We start from the raw sequence: 18,078 nt of genomic DNA, 5'->3' as shown, positions 1-18,078 counted from the left end.
ATGGAGCGCTCCTCCAGCGGCGCGCCCCGCTTCCTGACCAGGCCCAAGGCCTTCGTGGTGTCCGTGGGCAAGGACGCCACGCTGAGCTGCCAGATCGTGGGCAACCCCGCGCCGCACGTGAGCTGGGAGAAGGACCGGCGGCCGGTGGAGGCGGGCGCGCGCTTCCGGCTGGCGCAGGACGGCGACGTGTACCGGCTCACCATCCTGGACCTGGCGCTGGGCGACGGCGGGCAGTACGTGTGCCGCGCGCGCAACGCCGTGGGCGAGGCCTTCGCGGCCGTGGGGCTGCGCGTGGACGCCGAGGCGGCCGGCGCCGAGCAGGCGCCCCACTTCCTGCTGCGCCCCACCTCCATCCGCGTGCGCGAGGGCGCCGACGCCACCTTCCGCTGCCGCGTGCAGGGCTCGCCGCGGCCGGCCGTGACCTGGTCCAAGGACGGGCGGCGCCTGGGCGCCCCCGACGCGCCCCGCGTGCGCGTGGAGGAGCGCGGCGAGGCCAGCGCGCTGTGCATCCGCTCGGCGCGGCCGCGCGACGGCGGCACCTACGAGGTGCGCGCCGAGAACCGGCTGGGCGAGGCGCGCGCGGCCGCGGCGCTGGCGGTGGACGCCGAGCCCGAGGCCGCCGGCCCGCCGGGCGCCTCCACCGCCGCGCTGCTGGAGCACCTGCAGCGGCGGCGCGAGGCCATGCGCGCCCCCGGCGCCCCGGCCGACCCCGCGACGCCGCCCGGCGCCGGCACGCGCACCTGCACGGTGACCGAGGGCAAGCACGCGCGCCTCAGCTGCTTCGTGACCGGCGAGCCCAAGCCGCAGACGGTGTGGAAGAAGGACGGGCGGCCGCTGGCCGAGGGCCGGCGGCACGTGGTGTACGAGGACGCGCAGGAGAACTTCGTGCTGAAGATCCTGTTCTGCCGGCCGTCCGACCGCGGGCTCTACACCTGCACCGCCTCCAACCTGGTGGGCCAGACCTACAGCTCCGTGCTGGTGGTCGTGCGCGGTGAGCCGGCGGGCGGGGCCGCGGGGCGGGCCGGAGGGGGGTGAGGGCCGGCGGGCGGGGCCGCGGGGCGGGCCGGAGGGGGGTGAGGGCCGGAGGAGGGGGGTGAGGGCCGGAGGGGGGGGGTGAGGGCCGGAGGGGGGTGAGGGCCGCGGGGTGAGGGCCGGAGGGGGGTGAGGGCCGGAGGGGAGTGAGGGCCGCGGGGTGAGGGCCGGAGGACGGGGGTGAGGGCCGCGGGGTGAGGGCCGGAGGGGGTGAGGGCCACGGGGTGAGGGCCGGAGGAGGGGGTGAGGGCCGTGGGGTGAGGGCCGGAGGGGGGTGAGGGCTGGAGGGGGGTGAGGGCTGGAGGGTGAGGGCCGCGGGGTGAGGGCCGGAGGAGGGGGGTGAGGGCCGGAGGGGGTGAGGGCCACGGGGTGAGGGCCGGAGGAGGGGGTGAGGGCCGTGGGGTGAGGGCCGGAGGGGGGTGAGGGCCGGAGGGGGGTGAGGGCTGGAGGGGGGTGAGGGCTGGAGGGGGGTGAGGGCTGGAGGGTGAGGGCCGCGGGGTGAGGGCCGGAGGAGGGGGGTGAGGGCCGCGGGGTGAGGGCCGGAGGAGGGGGGTGAGGGCCGCGGGGTGAGGGCCGCGGGGTGAGGGCCGGAGGAGGGGGTGAGGGCCGCGGGGTGAGGGCCGCGGGGTGAGGGCCGGAGGAGGGGGTGAGGGCCGCGGGGTGAGGGCCGGAGGGGGGTGAGGGCTGGAGGGTGAGGGCCGCGGGGTGAGGGCTGGAGGGGGGTGAGGGCTGGAGGGTGAGGGCCGCGGGGTGTGGTCAGGTGAAGGGACAGGCCGGTGAGGTGGGCCGCGGCGGAGGGCAGCGGGCGCGGAGGGCAGCGGGCGCGGAGGGCAGCGGGCGCGGAGGGGAGCGGGCGCGGAGGGGAGCGGGCGCGGAGGGCAGCGGGCGCGGCGGAGGGGAGCGGGCGCGGAGGGGAGCGGGCGCGGAGGGCAGCGGGCGCGGAGGGCAGCGGGCGCGGAGGGCAGCGGGCGCGGAGGGCAGCGGGCGCGGCGGAGGGGAGCGGGCGCGGAGGGCAGCGGGCGCGGAGGGCAGCGGGCGCGGAGGGGAGCGGGCGCGGAGGGCAGCGGGCGCGGAGGGCAGCGGGCGCGGAGGGGAGCGGGCGCGGAGGGCAGCGGGCGCGGAGGGCAGCGGGCGCGGAGGGCAGCGGGCGCGGCGGAGGGGAGCGGGCGCGGAGGGGAGCGGGCGCCGAGGGCAGCGGGCGCGGAGGGCCCGGGCACGCGGGCGCGGAGGGCAGCGGGCGCGGAGGGCAGCGGGCGCGGAGGGCAGCGGGCGCGGAGGGGAGCGGGCGCGGAGGGCAGCGGGCGCGGAGGGCAGCGGGCACGCGGGCGCGGAGGGGAGCGGGCGCGGAGGGGAGCGGGCGCGGAGGGCAGCGGGCGCGGAGGGGAGCGGGCGCGGAGGGCAGCGGGCGCGGCGGAGGGCAGCGGGCGCGGAGGGCAGCGGGCGCGGAGGGGAGCGGGCGCGGAGGGCAGCGGGCGCGGAGGGCAGCGGGCGCGGCGGAGGGGAGCGGGCGCGGAGGGGAGCGGGCGCGGAGGGCAGCGGGCGCGGAGGGCAGCGGGCGCGGAGGGCAGCGGGCGCGGAGGGCAGCGGGCGCGGCGGAGGGGAGCGGGCGCGGAGGGCAGCGGGCGCGGAGGGCAGCGGGCGCGGAGGGGAGCGGGCGCGGAGGGCAGCGGGCGCGGAGGGCAGCGGGCGCGGAGGGGAGCGGGCGCGGAGGGCAGCGGGCGCGGAGGGGAGCGGGCGCGGAGGGCAGCGGGCGCGGCGGAGGGGAGCGGGCGCGGAGGGGAGCGGGCGCCGAGGGCAGCGGGCGCGGAGGGCCCGGGCACGCGGGCGCGGAGGGCAGCGGGCGCGGAGGGCAGCGGGCGCGGAGGGCAGCGGGCGCGGAGGGGAGCGGGCGCGGAGGGCAGCGGGCGCGGAGGGCAGCGGGCACGCGGGCGCGGAGGGGAGCGGGCGCGGAGGGGAGCGGGCGCGGAGGGCAGCGGGCGCGGAGGGCAGCGGGCGCGGCGGAGGGCAGCGGGCGCGGCGGAGGGCAGCGGGCGCGGAGGGCAGCGGGCGCGGAGGGCAGCGGGCGCGGAGGGCAGCGGGCACGCGGGCGCGGAGGGGAGCGGGCGCGGAGGGGAGCGGGCACGGAGGGCAGCGGGCGCGGAGGGGAGCGGGCGCGGAGGGGAGCGGGCGCGGAGGGGAGCGGGCGCGGAGGGCAGCGGGCGCGGCGGAGGGCAGCGGGCGCGGCGGAGGGCAGCGGGCGCGGAGGGCAGCGGGCGCGGAGGGCAGCGGGCGCGGAGGGCAGCGGGCGCGGAGGGGAGCGGGCGCGGAGGGGAGCGGGCGCGGAGGGCAGCGGGCGCGGCGGAGGGCAGCGGGCGCGGCGGAGGGCAGCGGGCGCGGAGGGCAGCGGGCGCGGAGGGCAGCGGGCGCGGAGGGCAGCGGGCGCGGAGGGGAGCGGGCGCGGAGGGGAGCGGGCGCGGAGGGCAGCGGGCGCGGCGGAGGGCAGCGGGCGCGGCGGAGGGCAGCGGGCGCGGAGGGCAGCGGGCGCGGAGGGCAGCGGGCGCGGAGGGCAGCGGGCGCGGAGGGCAGCGGGGCGCGGCGGAGGGCAGCGGGCGCGGAGGGCAGCGGGCGCGGAGGGGAGCGGGCGCGGAGGGCAGCGGGCGCGGAGGGCAGCGGGCGCGGCGGAGGGGAGCGGGCGCGGAGGGCAGCGGGCGCGGAGGGCAGCGGGCGCGGAGGGGAGCGGGCGCGGAGGGCAGCGGGCGCGGAGGGGAGCGGGCGCGGAGGGCAGCGGGCGCGGCGGAGGGCAGCGGGCGCGGAGGGCAGCGGGCGCGGAGGGCAGCGGGCGCGGAGGGCAGCGGGCGCGGAGGGGAGCGGGCGCGGAGGGGAGCGGGCGCGGAGGGCAGCGGGCGCGGCGGAGGGCAGCGGGCGCGGCGGAGGGCAGCGGGCGCGGAGGGCAGCGGGCGCGGAGGGCAGCGGGCGCGGAGGGCAGCGGGCACGCGGGCGCGGAGGGGAGCGGGCGCGGAGGGGAGCGGGCACGGAGGGCAGCGGGCGCGGAGGGCAGCGGGCACGCGGGCGCGGAGGGGAGCGGGCGCGGAGGGCAGCGGGCGCGGAGGGCAGCGGGCGCGGAGGGCAGCGGGCGCGGCGGAGGGCAGCGGGCGCGGAGGGCAGCGGGCGCGGAGGGCAGCGGGCGCGGAGGGCAGCGGGCGCGGCGGAGGGCAGCGGGCGCGGAGGGCAGCGGGCGCGGCGGAGGGGAGCGGGCGCGGAGGGCAGCGGGCGCGGAGGGCAGCGGGCGCGGAGGGCAGCGGGCGCGGCGGAGGGCAGCGGGCGCGGAGGGCAGCGGGCGCGGAGGGCAGCGGGCGCGGAGGGCAGCGGGCGCGGGGCGAGGCCGCGGCGTCCCGCGGAGCGGCTGCGGCCCCGGCGGCCCTCAGCCCTGGCCAGGCCGGGCGTGCGCTCGGGCCGCCGCGGCGAAGTTGGAGCGGGCGCGGCGGTGCCGCGGCTCCCGGCGTCTGTGCTCCACACAGTGCGGCCCTCGGCGGCCTTGTTCCTGGTCACTCGACATCGTTCCCTTCTCCCCGCGCTGCCTCCCCACGCCCGCCTGGCCGAGTGCGCCGCTCTCTCCTCATGCTCCCCGCGTCGGCCTCTCCCTCTATCTCCCCCTCTGTCTCCCCCTCTATCTCCCCCTCTATCTCCCCCTCTGTCTCCCCCTCTGTCTCCCCCTCTATCTCCCCCTCTGTCTCCCCCTCTGTCTCCCCCTCTGTCTCCCCCTCTGTCTCCCCCTCTGTCTCCCCCTCTGCCTCCCCCTCAGCCTCCCCCTCTGCCTCCCCCTCTATCTCCCCCTCTGCCTCCCCCTCGATCTCCCCCTCGATCTCCCCCTCGATCTCCCCCTCTATCTCCCCCTCTATCTCCCCCTCTATCTCCCCCTCGATCTCCCCCTCTGCCTCCCCCTCTGCCTCCCCCTCGGTCTCCCCCTCTGTCTCCCCCTCTGTCTCCCCCTCTATCTCCCCCTCTATCTCCCCCTCTGTCTCCCCTCTATCTCCCCCTCTATCTCCCCCTCTATCTCCCCCTCTATCTCCCCCTCGATCTCCCCCTCTGCCTCCCCCTCTGCCTCCCCCTCGATCTCCCCCTCTGTCTCCCCCTCTCTCTCCCCCTCTATCTCCCCCTATATCTCCCCCTCTGTCTCCCCCTCTATCTCCCCCTCTGTCTCCCCCTCTGTCTCCCCCTCTGTCTCCCCTCTATCTCCCCTCTATCTCCCCCTCTGTCTCCCCCTCTATCTCCCCCTCTATCTCCCCCTCTGTCTCCCCCTCTATCTCCCCTCTGTCTCCCCCTCTGTCTCCCCCTCTGTCTCCCCCTCTGCCTCCCCCTCTGCCTCCCCCTCTATCTCCCCCTCTGTCTCCCCCTCTATCTCCCCCTCTATCTCCCCTCTGTCTCCCCCTCTGTCTCCCCCTCTATCTCCCCTCTATCTCCCCCTCTGTCTCCCCCTCTGTCTCCCCCTCTGTCTCCCCCTCTGTCTCCCCCTCTATCTCCCCCTCTGTCTCCCCCTCTGTCTCCCCCTCTATCTCCCCCTCTATCTCCCCTCTGTCTCCCCCTCTGTCTCCCCCTCTATCTCCCCTCTATCTCCCCCTCTGTCTCCCCCTCTGTCTCCCCCTCTGTCTCCCCCTCTGTCTCCCCCTCTGCCTCCCCCTCTGCCTCCCCCTCTGTCTCCCCCTCTATCTCCCCCTCTATCTCCCCCTCTGTCTCCCCCTCTGTCTCCCCTTCTATCTCCCCTCTATCTCCCCCTCTGTCTCCCCCTCTGTCTCCCCCTCTGTCTCCCCCTCTGTCTCCCCCTCTATCTCCCCTCTATCTCCCCCTCTGTCTCCCCCTCTGTCTCCCCCTCTATCTCCCCCTCTATCTCCCCTCTATCTCCCCCTCTGTCTCCCCCTCTATCTCCCCCTCTGTCTCCCCCTCTGTCTCCCCCTCTGTCTCCCCCTCTGGCTCCCCCTCTGGCTCCCCCTCTATCTCCCCTCTATCTCCCCCTCTGTCTCCCCCTCTATCTCCCCCTCTGTCTCCCCCTCTGTCTCCCCCTCTGTCTCCCCCTCTGTCTCCCCCTCTGTCTCCCCCTCTATCTCCCCCTCTGTCTCCCCCTCTATCTCCCCCTCTGTCTCCCCCTCTGTCTCCCCCTCTATCTCCCCCTCTATCTCCCCTCTGTCTCCCCCTCTGTCTCCCCCTCTGTCTCCCCCTCTGTCTCCCCCTCTGTCTCCCCCTCTGTCTCCCCCTCTGTCTCCCCCTCTGTCTCCCCCTCTGTCTCCCCCTCTATCTCCCCTCTATCTCCCCCTCTGTCTCCCCCTCTGTCTCCCCCTCTGTCTCCCCCTCTGTCTCCCCCTCTGTCTCCCCCTCTATCTCCCCTCTGTCTCCCCCTCTGTCTCCCCCTCTGTCTCCCCCTCTGTCTCCCCCTCTGTCTCCCCCTCTGTCTCCCCCTCTGTCTCCCCCTCTGTCTCCCCCTCTATCTCCCCTCTGTCTCCCCCTCTGTCTCCCCCTCTGTCTCCCCCTCTGTCTCCCCCTCTGTCTCCCCCTCTGTCTCCCCCTCTGTCTCCCCCTCTGTCTCCCCCTCTGTCTCCCCCTCTGTCTCCCCCTCTATCTCCCCCTCTATCGCCCCTCTATCTCCCCTCTATCTCCCCCTCTGTCTCCCCCTCTGTCTCCCCCTCTGTCTCCCCCTCTGTCTCCCCCTCTGTCTCCCCCTCTGTCTCCCCCTCTATCTCCCCCTCTATCTCCCCTCTGTCTCCCCCTCTGTCTCCCCCTCTGTCTCCCCCTCTGTCTCCCCCTCTGTCTCCCCCTCTGTCTCCCCCTCTGTCTCCCCCTCTGTCTCCCCCTCTATCTCCCCCTCTATCTCCCCTCTGTCTCCCCCTCTGTCTCCCCCTCTGTCTCCCCCTCTGTCTCCCCCTCTGTCTCCCCCTCTGTCTCCCCTCTGTCTCCCCTCTGTCTCCCCCTCTGTCTCCCCCTCTGTCTCCCCCTCTGTCTCCCCCTCTGTCTCCCCCTCTGTCTCCCCCTCTGTCTCCCCCTCTATCTCCCCCTCTATCTCCCCCTCTGTCTCCCCCTCTGTCTCCCCCTCTGTCTCCCCCTCTGTCTCCCCCTCTGTCTCCCCCTCTGTCTCCCCCTCTATCTCCCCTCTGTCTCCCCCTCTGTCTCCCCCTCTGTCTCCCCCTCTATCTCCCCTCTATCTCCCCCTCTGTCTCCCCCTCTATCTCCCCCTCTGTCTCCCCCTCTGTCTCCCCCTCTGTCTCCCCCTCTGTCTCCCCCTCTATCTCCCCCTCTATCTCCCCTCTATCTCCCCCTCTGTCTCCCCCTCTGTCTCCCCCTCTGTCTCCCCCTCTGTCTCCCCCTCTATCTCCCCTCTATCTCCCCCTCTGTCTCCCCCTCTGTCTCCCCCTCTATCTCCCCTCTATCTCGCCCTCTGTCTCCCCCTCTATCTCCCCCTCTGTCTCCCCCTCTGTCTCCCCCTCTGTCTCCCCCTCTGTCTCCCCCTCTGTCTCCCCCTCTATCTCCCCCTCTATCTCCCCTCTATCTCCCCCTCTGTCTCCCCCTCTGTCTCCCCCTCTGTCTCCCCCTCTGTCTCCCCCTCTGTCTCCCCCTCTATCTCCCCTCTATCTCCCCCTCTGTCTCCCCCTCTGTCTCCCCCTCTATCTCCCCCTCTATCTCCCCCTCTATCTCCCCTCTATCTCGCCCTCTGTCTCCCCCTCTGTCTCCCCCTCTGTCTCCCCCTCTGTCTCCCCCTCTGTCTCCCCCTCTGTCTCCCCCTCTATCTCCCCCTCTATCTCCCCTCTATCTCCCCCTCTATCTCCCCCTCTGTCTCCCCCTCTGTCTCCCCCTCTGTCTCCCCCTCTATCTCCCCTCTATCTCCCCCTCTGTCTCCCCCTCTGTCTCCCCCTCTATCTCCCCTCTGTCTCCCCCTCTGTCTCCCCCTCTATCTCCCCCTCTGTCTCCCCCTCTGTCTCCCCCTCTATCTCCCCCTCTATCTCCCCTCTATCTCCCCCTCTGTCTCCCCCTCTGTCTCCCCCTCTGTCTCCCCCTCTGTCTCCCCCTCTGTCTCCCCCTCTGTCTCCCCCTCTGTCTCCCCCTCTGTCTCCCCCTCTGTCTCCCCCTCTGTCTCCCCCTCTGTCTCCCCCTCTGTCTCCCCCTCTGTCTCCCCCTCTGTCTCCCCCTCTATCTCCCCTCTATCTCCCCTCTGTCTCCCCCTCTGTCTCCCCCTCTGTCTCCCCCTCTGTCTCCCCCTCTGTCTCCCCCTCTGTCTCCCCCTCTGTCTCCCCCTCTGTCTCCCCCTCTGTCTCCCCCTCTATCTCCCCCTCTGTCTCCCCTCTGTCTCCCCTCTGTCTCCCCCTCTGTCTCCCCCTCTGTCTCCCCCTCTGTCTCCCCCTCTGTCTCCCCCTCTATCTCCCCTCTATCTCCCCCTCTGTCTCCCCCTCTCTCTCCCCCTCTATCTCCCCCTCTATCTCCCCTCTGTCTCCCCCTCTGTCTCCCCCTCTATCTCCCCCTCTATCTCCCCCTCTGTCTCCCCCTCTGTCTCCCCCTCTATCTCCCCTCTATCTCCCCTCTGTCTCCCCCTCTGTCTCCCCCTCTGTCTCCCCCTCTGTCTCCCCCTCTGTCTCCCCCTCTGTCTCCCCCTCTGTCTCCCCCTCTGTCTCCCCCTCTATCTCCCCCTCTGTCTCCCCCTCTGTCTCCCCCTCTATCTCCCCTCTATCTCCCCCTCTGTCTCCCCCTCTGTCTCCCCCTCTGTCTCCCCCTCTGTCTCCCCCTCTGTCTCCCCCTCTATCTCCCCTCTATCTCCCCCTCTGTCTCCCCCTCTATCTCCCCCTCTATCTCCCCTCTATCTCCCCCTCTGTCTCCCCCTCTATCTCCCCCTCTGTCTCCCCCTCTGTCTCCCCCTCTGTCTCCCCCTCTGTCTCCCCCTCTATCTCCCCCTCTGTCTCCCCCTCTGTCTCCCCCTCTATCTCCCCCTCTATCTCCCCCTCTATCTCCCCTCTATCTCGCCCTCTGTCTCCCCCTCTATCTCCCCCTCTGTCTCTCCCTCTGTCTCCCCCTCTGTCTCCCCCTCTGTCTCCCCCTCTATCTCCCCTCTGTCTCCCCCTCTATCTCCCCCTCTATCTCCCCCTCTATCTCCCCCTCTGTCTCCCCCTCTATCTCCCCCTCTATCTCCCCCTCTATCTCCCCCTCTATCTCCCCCTCTGTCTCCCCCTCTGTCTCCCCCTCTATCTCCCCTCTGTCTCCCCCTCTATCTCCCCCTCTGTCTCCCCCTCTGTCTCCCCCTCTGTCTCCCCCTCTGTCTCCCCCTCTGTCTCCCCCTCTGCCTCCCCCTCTGTCTCCCCCTCTATCTCCCCCTCTATCTCCCCTCTATCTCCCCCTCTATCTCCCCCTCTATCTCCCCTCTATCTCCCCCTCTGTCTCCCCCTCTGTCTCCCCCTCTGTCTCCCCCTCTGTCTCCCCCTCTGTCTCCCCCTCTGTCTCCCCCTCTGTCTCCCCCTCTGCCTCCCCCTCTATCTCCCCCTCTATCTCCCCTCTATCTCCCCCTCTATCTCCCCTCTATCTCCCCCTCTGTCTCCCCCTCTATCTCCCCTCTATCTCCCCCTCTGTCTCCCCCTCTCTCTCCCCCTCTGTCTCTCCCTCTGTCTCCCCCTCTGTCTCCCCCTCTGCCTCCCCCTCTATCTCCCCTCTATCTCCCCCTCTATCTCCCCTCTATCTCCCCCTCTATCTCCCCCTCTGTCTCCCCCTCTATCTCCCCTCTATCTCCCCCTCTATCTCCCCCTCTATCTCCCCTCTATCTCCCCCTCTATCTCCCCTCTATCTCCCCCTCTATCTCCCCCTCTGTCTCCCCCTCTGTCTCCCCCTCTGTCTCCCCCTCTGTCTCCCCCTCTGCCTCCCCCTCTATCTCCCCCTCTATCTCCCCTCTATCTCCCCCTCTATCTCCCCCTCTATCTCCCCCTCTGTCTCCCCCTCTATCTCCCCTCTATCTCCCCCTCTGTCTCCCCCTCTGTCTCCCCCTCTGTCTCTCCCTCTGTCTCCCCCTCTGTCTCCCCCTCTGCCTCCCCCTCTATCTCCCCTCTATCTCCCCCTCTATCTCCCCTCTATCTCCCCCTCTATCTCCCCCTCTGCCTCCCCCTCTATCTCCCCCTCTATCTCCCCTCTATCTCCCCCTCTATCTCCCCTCTATCTCCCCCTCTGTCTCCCCCTCTATCTCCCCCTCTATCTCCCCCTCTGTCTCCCCCTCTGTCTCCCCCTCTGTCTCCCCCTCTGTCTCCCCCTCTATCTCCCCCCTCTATCTCCCCCTCTGTCTCCCCCTCTGTCTCCCCCTCTGTCTCCCCCTCTGCCTCCCCCTCTGTCTCCCCCTCTATCTCCCCCTCTATCTCCCCCTCTGTCTCCCCCTCTGTCTCCCCCTCTGTCTCCCCCTCTGTCTCCCCCTCTGCCTCCCCCTCTATCTCCCCCTCTGTCTCCCCCTCTGTCTCCCCCTCTGTCTCCCCCTCTGCCTCCCCCTCTATCTCCCCCTCTGTCTCCCCCTCTATCTCCCCCTCTGTCTCCCCCTCTGTCTCCCCCTCTGTCTCCCCCTCTATCTCCCCCTCTATCTCCCCCTCTGCCTCCCCCTCTGTCTCCCCCTCTGTCTCCCCCTCTATCTCCCCCTCTATCTCCCCCTCTATCTCCCCCTCTATCTCCCCTCTATCTCCCCCTCTGTCTCCCCCTCTGTCTCCCCCTCTATCTCCCCCTCTGTCTCCCCCTCTGTCTCCCCCTCTGTCTCCCCCTCTGTCTCCCCCTCTATCTCCCCCTCTATCTCCCCCTCTGTCTCCCCCTCTGTCTCCCCCTCTGTCTCCCCCTCTGTCTCCCCCTCTGCCTCCCCCTCTATCTCCCCCTCTATCTCCCCTCTATCTCCCCCTTTATCTCCCCTCTATCTCCCCCTCTATCTCCCCCTCTATCTCCCCTCTATCTCCCCCTCTATCTCCCCCTCTGTCTCCCCCTCTGTCTCTCTCTCTGTCTCCCCCTCTGTCTCCCCCTCTATCTCCCCCTCTGTCTCCCCTCTATCTCCCCCTCTATCTCCCCTCTGTCTCCCCCTCTGCCTCCCCCTCTATCTCCCCCTCTGCCTCCCCCTCTATCTCCCCTCTATCTCCCCCTCTATCTCCCCCTCTATCTCCCCTCTATCTCCCCCTCTATCTCCCCTCTATCTCCCCCTCTATCTCCCCCTCTGTCTCCCCCTCTGTCTCCCCCTCTGTCTCCCCCTCTGTCTCCCCCTCTGCCTCCCCCTCTATCTCCCCCTCTATCTCCCCTCTATCTCCCCCTCTATCTCCCCTCTATCTCCCCCTCTGTCTCCCCCTCTATCTCCCCTCTATCTCCCCCTCTGTCTCCCCCTCTGTCTCCCCCTCTGTCTCTCCCTCTGTCTCCCCCTCTGTCTCCCCCTCTGCCTCCCCCTCTATCTCCCCTCTATCTCCCCCTCTATCTCCCCTCTATCTCCCCCTCTATCTCCCCCTCTGCCTCCCCCTCTATCTCCCCCTCTATCTCCCCTCTATCTCCCCCTCTATCTCCCCTCTATCTCCCCCTCTATCTCCCCTCTATCTCCCCCTCTGTCTCCCCCTCTGTCTCCCCCTCTGTCTCCCCCTCTGTCTCCCCCTCTGTCTCCCCCTCTATCTCCCCCTCTGTCTCCCCCTCTATCTCCCCCTCTGTCTCCCCCTCTGTCTCCCCCTCTGTCTCCCCGTCTATCTCCCCGTCTATCTCCCCTCTATCTCCCCCTCTGTCTCCCCCTCTGTCTCCCCCTCTGTCTCCCCCTCTGTCTCCCCCTCTGTCTCCCCCTCTGTCTCCCCCTCTATCTCCCCCTCTATCTCCCCCTCTATCTCCCCCTCTGTCTCTCCCTCTGTCTCCCCCTCTATCTCCCCCTCTGTCTCCCCCTCTATCTCCCCCTCTATCTCCCCCTCTGTCTCCCCCTCTTTCTCTCCCCCCCTCCATCTCTCTCCCCCCGTCCATCTCTGAGGACTCCAGCGGGACGCCGCTTCTGCGCGTCAACCCGCAGCTGCCTCAGCTCTTGTGTGCTGTGCCCTGGCCTCCCTGGCGCCCTCGCCCCCCATCCTCCCCTCCCCAGCTCCACGCCTACCGCCCTGGGGTCCTTCCCACCTACCCTGCCAGCCCTCACTTCCCCATCCCATCCCATCCCATCCCATCCCAGCCCCCAGCCCCTCCCTCCCCCAGCGCAGCCCCCAGCCCCCAGCCCCTCCCTCCCCCAGCCCCTCCCCAGCCCTGCCCCCAGCCCCTCCCTCCCCCAGCCCCATCCCATCCCAGCCCCCAGCCCCTCCCTCCCCCAGCCCCTCCCCTCCCTCCCCCAGCCCCTCCCCCAGGCCCCATCCCCTCCCTCCCCCAGTCTCCACCCATTCCAGCCCCCCTTCCCTCCCTCCCCCAGCCCAGCCCCCAGCCCCCATCCCCTCCCTCCCCCAGCCCCATCCCATCCCAGCCCCCAGCCTCTCCCTCCCCCAGCCCCATCCCATCCCAGCCCCCAGCCCCGCCCTCCCCCAGCCCCCATCCCATCCCAGCCCCCAGCCCCTCCCTCCCCCTGTCCCCATCCCAGCCCTGCCCCCAGCCCCTCCCTCCCCCTGTCCCCATTCCATCCCTGCCCCCAGCCCCTCACTGCTCCTGTCCCCATCCCATCCCAGCCCCCAGCCCCTCCCTCCCCCTGTCCTCATCCCATCCCTGCCCCCAGCCCCTCACTGCTCCTGTCCCCATCCCATCCCTGCCCCCAGCCCCTCACTGCTCCTGTCCCCATCCCATCCCTGCCCCCAGCCCCTCACTGCTCCTGTCCCCGCAGAGCCTGCTGTGCCCTTCAGAACGCGGTTGCAGGACGTGGAGGTGCGGGAGAAGGAGTCGGTTACGTTCCGGTGCGAGGTAGCGGAGCCAGCGGTGGAGGCCGCGTGGTTCAAGGAGGAGACGCGGCTGTGGGCGAGTGACAAGTACGGCATCGAGGCGGAGGGCGCCGAGCGCCGGCTGACCGTGCGCCACGTCTGTGCCGACGACGACGCCGTGTATGTCTGCGAGACCGCCGAGGGCAGCCGCACCGTGGCCGAGCTCGCCGTCCAAGGCATGCGGGGCGAGGGTGTCGTGTGTGTTTGGGACGGGGTGGGGGTACTGGCGGGAGGAGCAGAAGGATGGATGTGAGGGAGGAGTGTCAGGGGAGGGTGGAGGAGGGAGGAGTGAGAGTTGTTGGGGGAGGGTGGAGTGGGGAAGGTGGTACTGGGAGGAGCAGGTTGCTGGAAACTTGGTGCTGAGGCCTTCGGAGGCCTGAGCAGGGAGATGGGTCAGACAGGAGTTGGCAGGAGGGAGGTGGGAGGGCAGGAAGGGGCTAGGGAGGTGAGGTAGGAGGTGGGACAGGGATGAGGGAGGGGAGCAGTGAGGGGTGCATGTGAGACCAAGTCTGATGGGCTCTGGGGTCCCTCCACCCCAGGGAACTTGACCCGAAAGCTACCTCGGAAGACAGCGGTGCGAGTGGGGGACACAGCCGTGTTCTGGGTGGAGCTGGCCGTCCCGGAGGGTCCTGTCCGTTGGCTTCGAAACCAAGAAGAGATGGTGGCCGGGGGCCGGGTGGCCATCACCGCGGAAGGCAGCTGCCACACGCTGACCATCTTCCAGTGCAGTCTGGAGGATGCTGGGGAGGTGGCCTTCGTGGCTGGCCACTGCCGAACGTCTACCCAGTTCTGTGTGTCTGGTAAGGGCCTCAGGAGCAGTCTTCAGGTGGATCTCTCCCCTAGGGCGCCACCTTTCAGTCCATGGGCAAGGCTGGCCTTGTCCTCCACAAGTGCTGTGGGCTCCAGCCTGTGGCGGGGCAGGTGGCAGGAAGACACAGATAGCTCATCATCTCTGAACTCCTCTGTCAGGCTGGGGCATTTCCACAGCAGCTAATTGTCTATAAGTCTGGGGTGGGGGCTGCTGAGCCCACAGTCTCTCTGATGCTACTATAGCAGTATCCCCAGGAGGGAAGAGGTTCTGTGACTCAATTTCTGTCTAGGGCTTGGGCGGGGATGCTCAGTGATTTCCACCCATTGCCTTTCTTGGTGATCTCTATCCATCCTTCTTCCAGCCCCCAGAAGGCCACCCTTGTACCCCCCTGCTGACCCTGTGGTGAAGGCCAGGACGGAGAGTTCTGTGACCCTCAGCTGGTCCCCACCATCCCAGGGGGACCGCCCTGTCACCATCGATGGTTACCTGGTGGAGAAGAGGCGGCTTGGTGCTTATGCCTGGAGTCAATGCCACCAGACCGAGTGGGTGGCCCTGCTGGAGTTTACTGTCACTGGTGTGGCTGAAGAGGGGGACTTCCAGTTCCGAGTGTCGGCCATCAACAACTTTGGCCAGAGTCCCTACCTCGAGTTTCCAGGGACCATCCACCTGGGTGAGCAGGGCTGCCTGATAATTCCACAGGTGTTGTCGCCATGCACAGAAGCAAGGCCTGGCCACCAGTGAGGCCAGGTTGATCTTCCATGACTTTTTTGGGGTGGCGCACTGGGACTGCCCCAGTCAGAAGGATAATTTTTAGACAGGATCAAGTCCCTCTGAAGCTGTTTGTCTCCATCAGCCCTATGGGGTGGGGTGGGTAAGGCTTCGGCTGCCTCACCCAGGAAGGGTGTTGGGAAGTGGTGGGACTGGCAGGAGCTGTGCAGTAGCTGTCCCTGTCTGTCATGAGCCTGACTTGTGCTCATGGTCCTTGTGTGCATGCGGGTGGGGCTTTTTGGAGCAGGGGACATTTGGGCTCCATAGGAAGAGGACAAAAAGGCAGAGACTGCCCCGTGTCCTGGCTCCGCTCTTAAAGCCACCCACCTTACAGTCCCTCATCTGGCTGTGAGGACACCGCTGAAGGCCCTGGAAGCAGTGGAGGGCGGCGAGGTCACCTTCTCCGTGGACCTCACAGTGGCCTCTTCCGGTGAGTGGTTCCTGGATGGGAAGGCCCTGAAGGCCAGTAGCTTGTACGTGATCCGCCGTGACCAAACCCAGCACACGCTGACCATCCGAGAGGTGCCTGCCAGCCTGCATGGGGCGCAGCTGAAGTTTGTGGCCGATGGCATTGAAAGCAGTGTTCGGATGGAGGTCCGAGGTAGGCCGGGACCCCGAGCCCCCATTCCTCGGAAGGGGGTGGAGATCTGGTGGGTGTCTTGGGGGAGGGTTGGCCCTCCAGCGGAAGGATAAAGGGGCAGGATGATGGCAGGGTGCTGGAGGCTCACCCAGGCTGCCCGGTGTGGTCAGGCAGGGGGAGGGTGAACAAGGGGCCCTGTGGCTGGACCCTCATCTCTCTTTTTTCCCTCCTTTTTCTGTCTCCCCACCATGATTCTTCATGCCCATCTTTCCCCATCTGTTTCTTTCTGTCTCTTTCCATTCGCCTTTGTTTTCCTGATGTATTGTTTCTTCCTCACTTCCCCCACTTGTCTCTCCCTGTGATCTCTCCTTTTCTCTTGGGGTCTCTCCATGCCTTTGTGTTCTTCTTCCATCCTGCATCTGCATCTCTGCATTTGTCTCCTCCACTCTGCCCCTCACTCCTCCATCTCCCTGTCCTGGTTCCTCTGTACCTCTTGTGTCTCACCACTTCGGGGCTGCAGCTGCCTCAGGACTGACCGCAAGCAAGCCACCAGCCTCAGCTGCCCGGGAGGTGCTAGCCCGGCTGCATGAGGAGGCACAGCTGCTGGCGGAGCTATCGGACCAGGCTGCGGCTGTGACCTGGCTGAAAGATGGCCGTGTGCTGCCCGTAGGCCCCAAGTATGAGGTGCAGGCATCTGCTGGGCAGCGGGCACTGTTGGTACGAGATGTGGTGCAGGATGATGCTGGCCTCTACGAGTGCATTAGCCGAGGGAGCCATATTACCTACCAGTTGTTGGTTCAAGGTGAGAGCTATGGGCAGGAAAGAAGGGATTGTAGGTTCAGTATTGGCGAGTAGTGGCCTCCGTCTCCAGAGAGGACAAGGCCCCTGCTCCTGTCATCCAGGTGAGCTCTGGACTTCCAGCTTCGGGGTTCCTATGAGTGTGTTTGTGTGCCTGGACTTTTGGAGGGTGGAGAGCAGGTCTAGCTGTGTCTAGCAAAACATAGTGACTTTCTAGATTCCTTTTTTCAGTGAACAGTTGGGCAGGAAATAGTAAAACTAATGTTTAGGTAGGTAAGTGATCTAAAGGTAGTAAAGGAAATCAGATAATAAAGAAATTTAGGACCACTGAATAGTCAGTTTTAGCCAATTTGGGGAGCATATTTTCTCTATTTCTGTCCATTCTTTTTTTAAAATTATTTTTGTGTTTCATCCCTGCAACTGGGTTATTTTACAGTGCTGAGAACCTTCCTGATTACTGTATGTTTGTGGTGAGGCTCAGGGTCAGGAAAAAAGCTCTTCTTTTTCTTTGAAAGTTGAGGGAACTCAGGTGGAGAGGAGGTGTACATTGTTTGAAGTATCTTAAGATGGTTGAGATTGGAAGAGGTGCTGTGGCTCAAGCGATAGAGTGCTTGCCTTGAGCTGAAGAGCTCAGGGATAGTGCCCAGACCCAGAGTTCCAGCCCCACGACCGACAAAAAAAAAAAAAATGGTTGAGATTTGAGCCTAGGTGAGTCTGGCCAAATGACTGGTCTTTCTATATAGTTCTAGGGCTCAGACATGTTACCACATGGGGGTGAGTGAGGAGGGAGTTTTCTCCAAGGAGCATGGCTCCAGCTCACAGGCCTGAGGACGGGAAGGCTCCGTTCTGCCAGGATGCATGGAAAACTTGTATGAAGACATTATACCCACGAACAACACACTTTCACCAGCAGAGCATGAATATTAGTTGAAGGTTTCAAAGCTTCTTGGTATATCAGAAGTGGGGCAGGCTGGGGCTATGTTCAGGAGTCTAAGCTTCTTCCATTTTATAGATAGCATTATGTAGGTGTGTGTGTGGGGGGAGCCGCACGCACGTTCGGGATGGGAGGGAATGCCCCCTACATCTGCCAGAGGTGCCATGGCAATTTCTAGAATGCCTGTCAGGCTGCTCTGCTGGTGACAGCAGACATCAGGGCAGGCGTCACATCTCTTGAACCCAGAAAGAGCCACAGCAGACCCTTTGGGCCATGGGGAAGGAAGGATCAGGGTCAGGAAAAAAAGCCCTTCTTTTCCTTTGAAAGTTGTGGAGACTCAGGTGGAGAGGAGGTATACATTGTTTGAAGTATCTTTTTTTTTTGGGTCCGGTCATGGGGCCTGAACCCTGGGCCTGGGCGCTGTCCCTCAGCTCTTCAGCTCAAGGCTAGCGTGCTACCACTTGAGCCACAGCGCCACTTCTGGCTTTTTTTTTTGCTTATTTGGTGCTGGGGAATCGAACCCAGGGCCTCATGCATGCAAGGCAAGCACTCTACCACTGAGCCACCTTTCCAGCCCCTGTTTGAAGTATCTTAAGATGGTTGAGATTTAAGCCTAGGAGAGTCTGGACAAATGACTGGTCTTTCTAGAGTTCTAGGGCTCAGACACATGGCGGTTAGTGAAGAGGGACCCCTGTAGAAGGAACTGGGGTAGTCTAGGAACCAGAACCCGTTAAACAGAAACCCAGGTGTGGTACTTGACTTCGGTGGACCATTTTACCGTGTTCCTCCCGTGTGTCCCCAGAGCCCAAGGTGGTGTTTGCTAAGGAGCAGCAGGCACATAATAAGGTGAAGGCCGAGGCGGGGGCCAGCGCCACACTGAGCTGCGAGGTGGCCCAGGCGCAGACGGAGGTGACCTGGTACAAGGACGGGAAGAAGCTGAGCTCCAGCTCGAAGGTGCACGTGGAGGCGTCAGGCTGCATGCGGCGGCTGGTGGTGCAGCAGGCGGGCAAGGCGGACGCCGGGGAGTACAGCTGCGAGTCCGGGGGCCAGAAGGTCTCCTTCCACCTGGGTGTCACAGGTATGTTCTTTGCAGATACTAAGTTTCTTTTGGTACACATTGCACTATGACACTAATAACTTTGCAGGTTCTGGTGCTGTGCTTCATGATATCTTGCACAGCTGTTTTGTCATACAAGACTTGGCTGTGTTTGCGGGAATGGGAAGGCTGTGAATTGAAGACCTTCGCACCTTCAGTGCTGTTTCCATTTCATAGTACGTCGTT

The 18,078-nt window shown here is 66.9% G+C and overlaps 1 protein-coding gene across 1 annotated transcript in view; it reads left to right on the top strand.

The window, feature by feature from the left end:
* The window catches only part of Obscn (obscurin, cytoskeletal calmodulin and titin-interacting RhoGEF), a 121,009-nt gene continuing 102,931 nt past the window's right edge, over positions 1-18,078 (top strand). Inside the window, exons 1-7 of the mRNA XM_042669531.1 lie at positions 1-991; positions 12,812-13,081; positions 13,445-13,705; positions 14,078-14,386; positions 14,819-15,085; positions 15,585-15,866; positions 17,599-17,874. Of these exons, the coding sequence (XP_042525465.1) occupies positions 1-991; positions 12,812-13,081; positions 13,445-13,705; positions 14,078-14,386; positions 14,819-15,085; positions 15,585-15,866; positions 17,599-17,874 (2,656 nt within the window). The remainder of the gene's footprint in view (positions 992-12,811; positions 13,082-13,444; positions 13,706-14,077; positions 14,387-14,818; positions 15,086-15,584; positions 15,867-17,598; positions 17,875-18,078) is intronic.

This window comes from Dipodomys spectabilis, unplaced genomic scaffold, assembly GCF_019054845.1.
Source record: "Dipodomys spectabilis isolate Male_0828 unplaced genomic scaffold, ASM1905484v1 ptg000496l, whole genome shotgun sequence".
Taxonomy (NCBI): Eukaryota; Metazoa; Chordata; class Mammalia; order Rodentia; family Heteromyidae; genus Dipodomys; species Dipodomys spectabilis.
This window is presented reverse-complemented; position numbering and strand designations above follow the sequence as displayed.